The following is a 14,171-nucleotide window of genomic DNA, read 5'->3' as shown; positions in this document are numbered from 1 at the left end:
GGCCTACAGTACTGTCAGAACAAAGAGCCACTAGTGCCGTAAAAACGAAAAAAGAAAACCTTTTTGTTAAAATTTGAAACTGGAAGCAACTCAAGAGTTTAAGTAAAAATGAAAATAGAAGGATTCTTTTATTTTTTCTCCAGGGATGTTTGTGCTCCAGTGTGGGGGTTTGGAGCCTCTCTGAGCTGTGCAGGTATTGATCAGCTGTGGAGGCCAGCTAGTCATCTTGTTGACAGCAGCAGACGTTCCTCTCAGTTGTTGACAAGAAGCGGGTCGATGTTTCAAAGGTTGTTTTGGATTTTTTGCTCTGTAGGACGCTGACCTGAAATCAGTACAGACTGAGGACATCTCCATGCCTAAACCCTCACAGCTCTACCTTCCCAGGTAAATTCCAATGTTTTATTTCCATTTTTCTTGTTCTGTCATTAAAATACATGGCTGGGTATTAAGTAGAGGTGTTTGATGCAGAAACATGTTGCAATCTGATAACTTGAACTTCAGCCTTGTTGTTCTGAGAGGTTTATCCACGTTCAATCAATATCCACAATCATTCTATTTAACTTGAGTATTTGGATCAATAATCAGAGAAAAGTGTTTTTCTCCTCTGATGGTTTGGTGCTGAAAACTGTTTCATAATAAATTGAAAAGTGAAATTTTAGATATAGATATCTAAAACATGTAAATTATTTAAAGACGGAAACATAAATGCATCAATGCATCAAGCTAATATTTGTTGTCATGCTTAAAAGAAAACCAGACTCAAGACAAAACATCAGTTTTATGTAGGGAATTTTCTTTCTGCATTGATTCTTGGCAGAATTGTTTTAATTGAGTCACAATTGAGTGTTTTTTGTTGTTGTTTTTTTTAACATCAAGGGGTCAGACCTAAACCAGGGCGCTTCAAACCTTCATGATTTTCTGGTTATTTTGGATTGGTGTTTTGGATCATGGGAGCTTGAGCTTAAAGTCATGAAATGACAGCAAGTCATTATCCTTTCGCATTTTTGTTAGATAAAATATTTCACTGTGGCATTAATTGTGGTAAGTTTCCCAGGTCCTGAAGAGGCGGAGAAGGCGACCATGTTTGAAATATGTGGTTGTCTTCTGAATTTCTAGTGTCAGAATCTTACAGAAGGTTAAACTTTAGTCTCATCGGTCGAATGCATGTTTTACCAAAATTGTGGAAAATATGAATGTGTTAAATGTTAAATGGGTCCTATTATTCTATGGGTTAGAAGTAGTTCTGCCATTGGAGCTGCCCATATCTCTTTCTTATTGTTGAACTTAGACAGTAACTGAAAGACATGAGGCCTGCAGAGCTATAGAACAAAAACAGCAGAGCATGATAGGACATAATAGAAATATCCTTTATCCTCCATTAGGGGGCAAATTCAGTGTACTTAAAGGCAAACAGAAGCATGCAGATTCACATGAGGGTAAAAAATTAAACACATAAATAACAATACAAGGTTGTACAGTGAGAGAAAATTTACAGCATAAGAAAAGTTACACCGTAATTTCATGAACAATCCTGTACTTATGTAGATTTTTTTGAAAAAGCACAATATGTGCATGTTTTAGACTTTCTGTATATTTGCACGAAAAACAACAAACGACTTCCTAGATATTAATAAAAAAAACTATGCTATTATAGCTTAACAGCTACTGGGAGGGAGAATCTGTGATAACGTTCTGTAGGGCAACGAGGATGCATCAGTGCGTCACTGAAGAAGACTTCTGTTTTAGATGCTGTGTGACCTCTGGATGATTGAAACACCTGGAAGGTTCAATTCTTTCTCCATGTGTAGATGATGGTTCTCACTGAGTGTGGTTCAAAAGCATCAAAAACCCAAACTTTATTTTATTGATTTAGTTTCCTATCTTTTTCTTTTTAGACTGGGAGATAATTTCTTGTTTCTGTTTTTCATCTTTAAGCCTACTTCATGCTGGCAGACAGTTTCTAAGTGTTTTATTTTTATTCACAGGTTATTCAGTGATTGGGCTTCTGTATTGCTTGTGAAAGTGAAACCAAGAATGTTGATAACTGCAGTTAATTTGTTATTTATTGGGTAGAAAATTTCAATTTATTTAATAATGCTTACCAATATTTTATCTCATTTTCTGTTGATATTAAATATCTAATATTTGAGGTACACATGTGGACTTGTTGGAATCGTTGATACCTCTCGTTTAATGTACAAAAAAACCTACATTGGTCACAAATATGAGAAAAGTAATACTAAATAATAATTCTATGAAATTGAGCAAATGAATGCGAGACATTGCTTCTCAACCATGCATCAATATATAAACATTTTTTAAAAATAAACTAATGAAACAAGGCTGAAAAAAAATGGTGCCTCTAGAGAAGACGGAAGATAATGTGACCATATTAAATCAAGGGGTGTCAACTGACTCTCATCCTTTTGTTTAATCTTGTAATCAGTCAGTGGGCCAATATGTACAGTGAGGAAAAAGTATTTGAACACCCAGCTAGTTTGCAAGTCCTCCCACTTAGAAATCATGGAGGGGTCTGAAATTGTCATCATTGACACCTATGATGACAATTTCTTTAAAAAAATCCAGAAATCACATTGTACGATTTTTTTTAAAAACTATTTGTATGATACAACTGCAAATAAATATTTGAACGCCTGAGAAAATCCATGTTAATATTTGGTAGAGTAGCCTTTGTTTGCAATTACAGAGGTCAAACCTTTCCTGTCTTTCACAAAGGCAAAGGATGTATGACCATCCAAGCAGCTTGATGTTCCTGTTACTACAGCTGCACATATTATAACGTAATTTAAGACCCAGAGGAAGGAAGCCAAACTCTCTTGACGTGGCCACAAAAGGAAAATTGATGACAGAGAAGGATAATATGAATGGTAACAAAAAAAAAAATAAAAACAAAAAACTTCTTAATAAATTGAAAGTGAACTTCAAGCTCCAGAACATCAGCGTCAGATCGCACGATCCGTCATTGTTGGAGCCAAAGTTGACTTAATGGGAGACATTCAGGTAGGACACCATTGTTGGAAACAAATAATAAAAAGCAAGACAGGACTTCGACAAACTACAAACTGCATGTTGACAGACCAAAAAGCTTCTGGGAGAATGTCCTATGGATATGTGAGAGAAAAAAATGAACTTTTTGTCAAGGCCCATCAGCTCTATGTTCACAGAAGGAAAATTGAAGCATATCTAGGAGAGATCACTGTCCCTACTGTGAAACATGGAGGAGGCTGTTCTGTTCTGGGGCTGCTTGGCTTAATCTGGAAAAGGGTGTTGAATCTAAAAAAAAAAAAAAAGACGATCAAGGATTCTAGAGAGAAATGTGATGTCCAGTGTCACAAAGCTTAGTCAACAGGATCATCATCAACAGGATGATGAACCAAAACACACAGCTGGAAACAACCCAAGAATGGCAAAGAGGAAAGATTGACTATTCTGAAGTGGTCTTCTAAGAGCCCTGCCCTATTTCCTATAGAGCTCTTTGAAAAGAGCTAAAACATGCTGTCTAGAAAAGGCAACCTTCAAAGCTGAGAAAACTGGAGCAGTTTACCTGCTGAGGGGAGCAGAATCTCATTGACAGTAACAGAAATCATTTAATTGCTGTAATTGGCAAAAGTTTGTGTGAAAAAATATTAAGCTAAGGGAACCATCATTTTTGTCTAGGCCTGTTTCATGTTTTTTTTTTTTTTTTTAAGATCATTCTGTTGAAGCCTAGTTGAAATGCGATATATGAATTTCATTTGTTCATTTTCATAGACTTATTAGTTTTCCTTTCATTAAACGATGGGTACCAACAATTTTGTTTATATGTATTTAAGCCAAAATGCCTTCACTGATTCTTAAATGCTCTATTTTTATAAAGCAATTAAAATCAGATACCTTCTCCTCCATCCAGGATGAGGACTTCTGACTACTTGTTGATTTTGGCATTCCTGCCTTTACTGTCCACTGCTCAGAACCTGGACATCTGTAACTCCCGACCCAAAGACCTCCTCTTGGAGCCACGCTGCGTCTACCGCAGTCCTGACCCAGAAGAGTCCGACGAACCAACCCCAGAACCACGGCCAGTCAACCCCAGAGTATGGGAGCTGTCTAAGGCCAACAGCCGCTTTGCGCTGTCCCTCTACAAACAAATGGCGCTCAGCAGGACCCCTGAAAACAACATCTTCATGTCTCCCCTCAGCATCTCCACTGCATTCGCCATGACCAAACTGGGTGCCTGCAACCGGACACTGGAGCAGATAATGAAGGTTGGAAATCTCTTAAAACCTGGCTTAAAAAAATTGGGCTTGAAAAAAAGTTATATTCTATTCAGTGCTCTGCAAAGCTGTTTACACGCTTTGAATTATTTGATAGGCCTTATGTTTTTCACTATAGATTAACAAAGAGTAACTTATAACTGTGAAGTGGAAGGAAAATAATACATATTCTTAAGCTGTGTCCAAATGTCCACCCTACCCACTATATAGAGCACTATATAGGGGTTACACAATTTGTCCAAATGTCTAGTGGATAAAAAAGTAGTGGACTCAAAATTTCCCTTGAAAAGTAGTGTGCAACAGAATGCTTTGCAAGAACTCCTCTTGCAAAGCATCATGGAATTTGTTTTGGTAGCGAGAAAGAGAACAGATGGTGCAGGCTGGAGTCATCAACTGGGAGCAATGGAACAAAGTGGCAGCAGCATCATGATGTGGGGAAGACCTCCAGTAGTCAAAGGGAAACTAGTCAGCATTAAAGGGAGAATGGATGGGGCAAAATAAAAGAGAATCCTAGAAGAACCTCTTTGAGGCTGCAGAATACTTGAGACTTTGCAGCAGGTTAACCACCCTAAATAACCAACCAACCATATTCATGTGATAAAATGGCCTAGTCAAAGTCTGTCTTATAATCTGAGGCCAAACCCTGGAATTCATAATCATAGAAATTCTCCATCCAGCCTGTCAGAACTTGATTTGTAGAAAGATTTGTTAGAGACATGCCGAAAAAGGACAGTCCAGTAAAACGATAGCAGGGTAAAATGGCAAATATCACTAAACAGAGTACTATACTGACTTAAGGGTCTAAATGCCAATACATAAATCCCTTTTATCATTTTTATTTGCTTATAGTTTGAAAACTACATTTCCCTTCCCGTTTACAAAAAAATCACAGCTTTCTGTTGGTCTAAAATTAAAATTCCTATTAAATACAATAAAGTTTGTGGTTTTAATGTGTTATTATATGTAAAGATTTAAGAGTATCAAAACTTTTAAGAGCTGTTGTTGAAGGAAAAAATTAACGGCAACAATTTCTGCTCAAAGAGGAAGTGAAGTGACTGACATGACATTTTTTATTAATTGGAAAAATAAAATAAGATGCATTTTTTGTTTTTAGATGTAGACTAAATGCCTTCTAATTCCAATCTCTCTAGAGTTCAGAAAACCTGAATAAAACAAAAGGAAACCTCAGCCAGTAAAAAGTTATGTACCACAGATCTGTGGAAGTGGGTTTATGTGAGAGATCATGTTTGTACATTCAAATAATTGAACTTTAGTTTGGTTTTGTGGGGCCAGCATTGGTTTAAGGAAGTGGTCCAAAGTGAATTTAATAATGGGACACTTACATCTACCTAAAAGAAAAGGCAGGTTTTTCAGGCCAATTTTTGCTCTGCAGCCAAAAGTAAAAAGTAAAAATTGTTAGTAAGTGACTTTTTCTTTCTGTTTGTTTTTCTTTTATAGGTATTTGAGTTTCATACCATCAAGGAGAAGACGTCAGATATGATCCATTTCTTCTTTGCCAAACTAAACTGCCGTTTGTACAGAAAGAAAGACAAGACCACGCTGCTGGTCTCTGCAAACCGCCTGTTTGGCGACAAATCCCTCTATTTTAACGAGACATACCAGAACATTAGCGAGACTGTGTATGGGGCCAAACTGATGCCTCTCAACTTCAAGGTAATGATGTATATTAAACATTTTACATTTAAAATACATTTCAAAATATCTACGGTAGCTTAAAAATAACTTGTGGAAATAACCTTAAACATGATGAAGCAGATTAAAAACTCAAGTTGGATTTTCAAACAAATTTGAGTTTGTATTCAATGAAAGCATAAAAAAAAGAAATTCTGAATGGTACTGTTGGAGCTACTGCTTTAAATTTGTATTAAGTAATAAAAAAGCAGAATATGATGAAGTATGCTCCACTCTGTGGGAGCATGTTGTATAGCAGCATAACTACAGAGTTGATTCAGAAAAAATCAGAATGAATGGTGGGAATGGTAAGAAAAGTGCTTCAGTACTTATGAATTGGCATCTTCATTAATTGAATAATGTCTAAAACTTTACACTATAAAACGCTGATAATTAATTGAAAGATTTTTATTGAGTCAGCGACATTATAGTATATTATGCTTCCTTTTATTTCTATTTGTATTAACCTGTAATGTCAAACAATCAGACCTATAGCTCTCAGGTTGGGCCTGGAGCTCAATTCTAGCTGAGACAGCAATATTGATTGCTCAAAATATCATTTGGTCAACTCGGAGTTGAGCTAAAAAAAAAAAAAAAAAAATCCTGTATTTGTGGCACATGCTGTTAACTCTTAAAAAAATACTCAGCCATTATTTTGTGTAGAACTTTTTTTTAGTCAGGGCTACATCAGAGAATTTCAGGGCTGTGCAGCGACCTGGAGGGATCAAGGTCTATTGTAGGACTCCCTATAAACTCTGCTTCTCTTTACAGGTGTACAGAAATCACAAATACAGTCACCAATATTTGGCATTCCCAGACATATAGCTTTAATGTGAGACATTTTAGATTTTAAACTGACTTAAAAAAAGTTCAGATATTCAAAACCGACCCAATATTGAGAGGGGAGTTTTATTAAGGTTTCTCTGCTCTTCTGGTTCTGACTTTTCGACTTTTCTAGTCATGTATAACCATGCATAACCAACTGTTGACCAGAATGTTAGTATATATGACACGCAGTGTTAAAGCATTGGTTTTTCTTTCTTAACCAACCTTAAACAGGGGAGTGGATGCAGATTTCAGCTTTAAAAAACCTACAATGCAGCAAATTAGTTGATTCCTTCCCACTATCATCATAACCCCCACCCCCTTACAAGGGAACAGAAGACTCTGCCTATTCAGCCAGGCCAACAATTCCCTTTAACGACCCCCCTTTCAGAGACATAGACAGGTATGGGGTATTGCAGGCTAACAAAGAAGCCAAAAGACCCCCATTCCAGCGGGGTGGACCCCTTCAGCCGTTTCAATTTGCATGTTTTCTAAGCTAAACAAGGTTTTGTTAGGCTACTGTATAAAGCATTGAACTCAACGCTATTTCTGACATTTTGAATTGGAAAAAGCTTCCTGGATGGGAAGCGAAACATCTTCAAACTTGGAAACAAAGTCCAGTGGATTGTTTTTGAACTTTTTTTGGGAACTGGAGCCATACCTTTAACGGTTCCTCTCATTGGTAGTCAAACCCAGAGGCTGCTCGGATCACCATCAACGATTGGATCTCCAACAAGACAGAGAACAGGATAAGGGACACATTGCCATCAGGGGCTTTAGACTCCAACACAGCTTTGGTCCTTGTCAACACCATCTACTTCAAGGTTGGTGAAAAATAAAATAAAAATCAAGACATCATTAACACACAACGATGATCTAATGCATTAAAAGTAGAAATTGAGTTTTTTTTCTTTTTAAAAATAAGTGTTCACGGAATTTCCGTAACATTTCATTTCTGCTTCTCAGGGTCAGTGGAAAAACAAGTTTCCCAAAGAAAACTTGGTTGCCTCAAATTTCTACATAGACGAGAGTCGCACCTGCCAGGCCAACATGATGTACCAGGAGATCAAGTTCAACTACAAGAATCTGCCCGATGAGAAGGTGCAGCTGCTGGAGATGCCATACAGAGGGGAAGACATCACCATGGTGCTCATCTTGCCGAGCAGAGGCCATCCACTCAGTCAGGTAGTCCTGCTCACTGCCTCCATGCCTTTCTTTTCCAATACCTTCTCCTCTTTTTGTTTCCGAATAGTAAATCATTTGGTAGCATTCTTCAGATGTACAGGTGGTGGTATACCATTTAAAAAAATGTCTGATATAAGGCTATGTGGGAGAAACCTTGTATGTTTGCAAGCCAAAGGTTACATAAATTATAAGTAGAAAAAGTTGGAGTGTTGGCCAAGTGGGTTAGAGCAGAGCGCTTGTTCTCCGTGAAGGTTCCAAGTATCCGGATCCCAACAGCCTGCCCTCTGGATCCCTGAGGAAGACCCTTAACCCCACACTGCTCCCTGGGCGCCACACAATGGCAGCCCACTGCTCCCACTGCTGGGTTGCAAAGGTAAATCACAGTCATTAGCTGATTTCATCCTCAATTGCCAAAAAAATTATAATAATATGAGAGAGAGGTTGGAAGTCAAGCTTTAAAATAACTGATCCATTAATTATTGATTAATAATAATATGAATTAATGTGCTTAAATGTTAAAGTTGCAACTATTATGTAATTTAGATCTTAATAGAATATATTGAGGTTTTTATTTGAAATTAATAAGTGTCATTGAAAAGGATATATTTCACATATCTCAGAATTACGTTTTCTATAGTTGCATTTTTAATTTAGTGCCTTTATAAAATCCGTATTGGGAAATTAGCCTTTAGCACTAGTTAGCACTTAGAACTTTGATTTAAGTGGCAACAGGATGGAGTTTACCCTGCAACCAGAGGATTATCATGCACAACCCGCATTGTCTATTCCACTTCACTTGCATTGCCTACTGATGGTGGTCAGAAGGCCCAGTGGCGCTTGTGTATGGTAGCCTTGCTTCTATCATTGACCCCCAGGATAATGTAGCCTGCCACAGTTAGTGTGTGCATGAATGGGCGAATGACTGAATGTAGTGTAAAACACTTTGGTTCAGTCTCCTGACTTGAAAAAGTGCTATATAAGTACAGGCCCTTTTCCATTTAAATTCCCCTTGCATTTACCCAGCTTCAAGAACATATACAGTAAGACTAGGACACTCGGGTTGAGTTGCTTGAACAGCTCCGCCCTCCCCCATCCTCCCTCCATCTGCAGGATGATGTATAAAGGATCCTCACTAGTTCAATGGCCCCAGCGCCCACGAAGGCGCCAATGGTGCCCAGAGTAGGCCAGAGATCACCCCAGTAGGGACCAAACCAAGGCAGCTTTCATCAGCACAACATAGGCCGGTAATCCATATTATGTTCTTAATCGGAACGGTAGGCCATGGTAGTGCTGCATTCTGATTAAGACATGGAACTGAGCTGGTTACCCAGCAAAGTGTGAATGGTACAAACACAAAGATTCATGCTACTGAGTCTGACAGGGTGATCTGCCCCGCATATGACTGAATCAAGGAAGGTTTTTTATTGTATTCACTGATTCTTTTCAAATAACTCAGAAATCAAGTATTTTCAGTCTCCAGTAAAGTGTCCCAGAAAAGGGCTGATCAGCCAATTAAGAAGCAGGTTAAGGGTAATATGAGATTTGTATCAGGACAGCCAATATGGACAACTTTAATTTTTCTTATTTTTCGTTGTGAATTCATTATTTCATGACTGAAGCTGTTTTTACATTCAAAGTTTCAAACTAATTCTACTGAATAACACACAGGCTCATTCACAGGGTTTACCATATTTCAATGTTATCAAAATCAGTTGTATTTAAAGGTTTCTAAATTACAAAAATAAGACCCTTTTTATTTTAGAAATTTTGATTTTTATGAAACCAGTTCTGAAAAAAAAAAACATCTTTAAGACCTTAAAATATATTTTGGAGATTCTAAGATATCACCTTAAGAGGAATTATTTTTGGCTAAACCTAAAATTCTGAGCAAATGTGTTGGTGTAATGCAGTAGAAAGCAGATATTATCAGAGATGCTCTGTGCACCAAATAGATATCCCTAAGGATTATTAAAATACCCTGAGAACACTACAGAAAATCTCCTCTCTGTGTGGTTCAACCAACAGGTTGAGGCACAGCTGGACCAGAACAAGCTCAACAGCTGGTTGGACCAGATGAGAGAAACCAGCGTCTCCGTCTCCATGCCTCGCTTCAGGGTGGAGGACAGCTTCAGTCTTAAGGAGAAGCTGCAGCAGATGGGCCTGACTGACCTGTTCAACGCAGACAAGGCCAGCCTGCCAGGTGCTTAGAACCAGAATCAGCTGCTTGATTCTTTAAACCAAATAGACATTAAAACACACACTCACAAAGCTTTGTTTTCATGACATATGGGGACATTTCATTGGCATGCATTCATTTTATATGCCCTAAATCAGACCCTTACCCTAACCTAAAATGAATGAATTTAAACCTTAGCCCCATATGTACCTGCAAGTTCCCACAATTAGGATATTTTATAAAATACATTGTACAGACCACACACACAACACAAGTGTGTGTGTGTATGTGTGTATGTATATATATATATATATATATATATATATATATATATATATATATATATACACACACACACACACAAACAACCAATTTCTGATGTGAGGGTAATCATTTATTTTGTAATTATTTAATCACCATAGTTACATTGCTACATTACATTTTTTTTTATTTATATTCCAAATTTTTGGTTAAATCTACTTATTCAAAGGTTTTTACACATAATGCCATATGGTTAGAATACATTTTTATTTTTTGTCTCTTTTAGATGGAATAGTGCTGTCCTCTATCTTAAAATGAAAAAAATTTGGAGGGTTTAATGAAAAAAAAAAAATAAATTTATATTTATATATATATATATATATATATATATATATATTTTTTTTTTTTTTATTATTATTTTTTTTTTTACAGTTGCTTCCCAGATTAGACATTAAACTCTACTTTCAAGTGAAAGGCAGCTGTCAGTTGCTCAAGTGTTAACATTTGGTATGAAGTCCCATGATTGCTCCTTAAGTGCATTATTGCTGGTGTGTTTCAGGAATCCTGGAGGACGGCAGCGAATCCCTCTTTATCTCTGACGCCTACCACAAAGCCTTCCTGGAGGTCAGTCACACAGGGTTCATGTTTTTTTATTTGTTCTCACTGAAACAACATGTTGGTAACACAGTCTGCCGACAACCCCCCTTTACATGGTGGGTGTTCAAACATATCTGACTGAATTCCTGATTGGTTAGTTTCGTTTTGTCAGATAAGAGTTCAACTTCTGACAGCAGATTACTTTAAAAGCTTGGGTTGGAAGTAAGGAAGACACCCACTATTATTTCATAAAATTGGAAGTTCGGAAGCCAGGCTTGGTTGGCAGACTAAGTCTTTCTTATGTTGTTTTTGCTATTTGGAATTTATAAGCGCTGGCTTGCTTTGAGTTGCGATATCAATTGACCCAGTGAACTTTGGTCAGGATCAGGTTTCAAGCCCACTAAGACTCTTTCCGGAAAAACTCAAACTGTAGCTCCTACCTCCTGTTCCTACCTCCTATCCCATCATCTTTTGTGGTGTCAAAAGTAAGAATCCTATCCAGGGTGGGAAAGGAGCTTCGGACTGCTGTGCTGAATCCAGCTTACAGTCTTAGAGCCGTCATTGCCTGACAGACATAAACAATGCTTGTCAAAATAGGACTACAGCCTTCTGGAAAATAATTGCCAAAAAAGAACATCACACTAATCTTTTTCGCTTTATAAAACCCAAAACATATGAAGATGTGTACATTTGCATGTATCACACAAGTACACATACACGTAAAGTATTGTGGGCAAGCATATAGCCCCTAGCCACTGTTAGGAGCTATACAGTATATGGCATATTAACTGCTAACTGCAATGGATATAGGAAGAATACACCTTCTTACTCCTAGCTCTTTCCTAACTTCCAGCACTCTTTGGACAGCTCTTATTAAGGCGGCTGCTGACGCACCTTCACCTAGCCCAAGTCTCCTTATAGACATGAGATATTCTGATGGGACTAAATTCAAACTATGCATCTGCTTGACAGTAAGGAGATGCATCACTGATGGACATGTTTCCCACCCCATGCATGGAGGTGTTGCAGAGCTGGACAGCTCTTTTAGTGATAGACTGCTGCCTCACAGATGCTCATAGGAACACTTCCACAGGTCGTTTCTCCCAGCTGCGTTCAGACTTCATATTCTCTGCTGCTCAGTCAATAGCTGTTGACATGTTTATGGTTTACACTTTCTTCCCAGGTTCTAAGATAGCTTGCACACACCTTAGCTAATTAAGGATGCTATTGCACTATCATGGATACTGCATATTGTTGCATAAATAAGCTGGAGTCCATTATATTGTAAAAGAAATTCCACTGTGCATACTTTTTTATCATTTGCTCTTTGAGATTAGACTAGTTTTTTTTTTTTCTTTGTTATCTTTTTCATTGCTAATAATTGTAACTGTCTGTATGTATGCAGCTTAAATGAATCCAGCACTAGTCCATACATGACAGAAAGGGTCACTTATTGTTCCCCCCTATTATTTGGTCTAAATGCATGATGCATTAAAAAAATAGCATTGAGTCATGAGCTGCATTTAATGAAAAGAATTTCATGCAATAAAATAGATTTTTTTTTTTACTTAAGCAAATCTATACACAAATATGGAAATATCAGAATGTTTTGTTTTATCGTCTTATGAAAAATACTTTGCCCTATAAAAGACATATCTCAATGCTGGTTTTACTGAAAGAAAAAAGAATTAATTTCATCGTCCAACATCCAAGACCAACCAAGATTCTTGCAGACTAAGATCTGACTAAATGAAAATCTGTTCAGGACACAGGGAATAAAATGCGGAAGAACAATTTGACTAAATTGTACAATCAATTACATTTTCATCAAAGTAATTAGGCAAACACTTATTCAAAACAGTATCAAAATCAACACTGGTTAAATATTACATTAATATGGAGATGTGAATGGAAAAAATGTCTTAATAAAAAGGTGACAAGGTTTCAAAGAATTATTCATCTCCTACCTGGTTTTATTGGACCATCAATAAATGGGAAATATGGAAGCCATGGTATCCATATTTCCCTTTTTTTAATTAAAAATTTTAACTCCCAATAGCTTTCTACTTGTGAAATGAGTGTCCCGAACATGTTTAGCCATGGTTTAGTAATGAACTTTGTGAATGATTGCATGGTTTGCATATGTACACGGAAATACTGACTAGTTCAATGGGTCTTGCATTTGGGAGTTAAAGATTGGCTTTTTAGAACGGGTTTTACGAAAAATACCTCTGGAAGCCGGAATCGCAACATAAGACTTGTGTGTGTGTGTGTTCAGGTAAACGAGGAGGGAAGTGAAGCTGCTGCCTCCACAGCTGTCGTCGCCGTCGGACGCTCCTTGAACCTAAACCGCGAGTTTTTTGAAGCGGACCATCCATTCCTGGTGATCATCAGAGAGTCAACTCTCAACACGCTGCTGTTCATTGGCCGTGTGTCCAACCCCTGTGAACAATAAAACTGTTATCTAACAATGCTGCCAACATCTCTGCTGCTTTATGTAATGTTTTATTGGTGTATATAACATCTTTGTTCAAAAATGTACAGGCATGTTTGACAATTATCTAAAATATAAAGCTTTGGAACATATACTGTTAAGAAGAGACTGGTCAAAACTAATCTGGCAAACCAGAGAAATAATGTACCACTTATGTTCTACACATTATTGATACGGTACTCTTTCAAAATAAAATTTCTTTCAGGGGAAAGAGGGACATTTAACATAATCTCAAAGCTGATTGACCAACTAATGCCTGCAAACCAAAGTTTGGTTGTAGTCATCCATTTATTAAATTTCTCTCTAATACTAACCACAGATTATCAGTTAGATTTGGACTTGAACTAGGCCATTCTAATGGATAAGTATGCATTTATTTAAAACATTGTAGCTCTGTATGAGTCTCCATCTTGCAGGTGAACCATTGCCTCCGTCTCAGGTCTACCGTTCCTCTGCAGAAACCCTAAGGCATTCCAAGGCCAGCCAAGAGACAAAGTCCTTCCAGCATGTCCTGGCCCCTCCCTTGGGCTTAGGATGTGCCTGAAACATCTCCCAAAGGATGCATCCAAGGTGCATCCAGAACAGATGTCTCATCCACCTCAGCTGTCTCCTCTCAATGTGAAGTAGAAGCCGTTCTGAGACTCCCGGATGGCCAAGCTCTTCACCT

At 37.6% G+C, this 14,171-nt stretch overlaps 1 protein-coding gene across 2 annotated transcripts; it reads left to right on the top strand.

The window, feature by feature from the left end:
- The first annotated feature begins 167 nt into the window (after positions 1–167).
- Positions 168–13,465, top strand: serpinc1 (serpin peptidase inhibitor, clade C (antithrombin), member 1). Of its 2 annotated transcripts, XM_015390469.1 has the most exons (9): positions 168–193; positions 314–384; positions 3,911–4,265; positions 5,733–5,948; positions 7,478–7,615; positions 7,758–7,976; positions 10,002–10,176; positions 10,973–11,037; positions 13,289–13,465. In XM_015390469.1, the coding sequence occupies exons 2-9, from the start codon at positions 353–355 to the stop codon at positions 13,463–13,465; spliced, it is 1,377 nt and encodes a 458-aa protein (XP_015245955.1). In that variant the 5' UTR covers positions 168–193; positions 314–352. The 2 variants fall into 2 exon arrangements, with proteins under 2 accessions (XP_015245955.1, XP_015245954.1); XM_015390468.1 differs by lacking the exon at positions 168–193 and having other exon boundaries at positions 288–384.
- The last annotated feature ends 706 nt before the right edge of the window (positions 13,466–14,171 follow it).

The sequence above is a fragment of the Cyprinodon variegatus genome, unplaced genomic scaffold (assembly GCF_000732505.1).
Source record: "Cyprinodon variegatus isolate N-32 unplaced genomic scaffold, C_variegatus-1.0 Scaffold501, whole genome shotgun sequence".
NCBI lineage: Eukaryota > Metazoa > Chordata > Actinopteri > Cyprinodontiformes > Cyprinodontidae > Cyprinodon > Cyprinodon variegatus.
The sequence above is the reverse complement of the archived record's forward strand: the minus strand, read 5'-3'. Positions and strand labels throughout refer to the sequence as shown.

Excerpts from the sequence above, each read along its gene's own strand:
- serpinc1 (XM_015390469.1), top strand. The coding sequence starts at position 353 with ATGCCTAAACCCTCACAGCTCTACCTTCCCAG. Across the intron at positions 385-3,910 it reads TCACAGCTCTACCTTCCCAG|GATGAGGACTTCTGACTACT; the intron begins GTAAATTCCAAT and ends TCCTCCATCCAG. Across the intron at positions 7,977-10,001 it reads GAGGCCATCCACTCAGTCAG|GTTGAGGCACAGCTGGACCA; the intron begins GTAGTCCTGCTC and ends TTCAACCAACAG.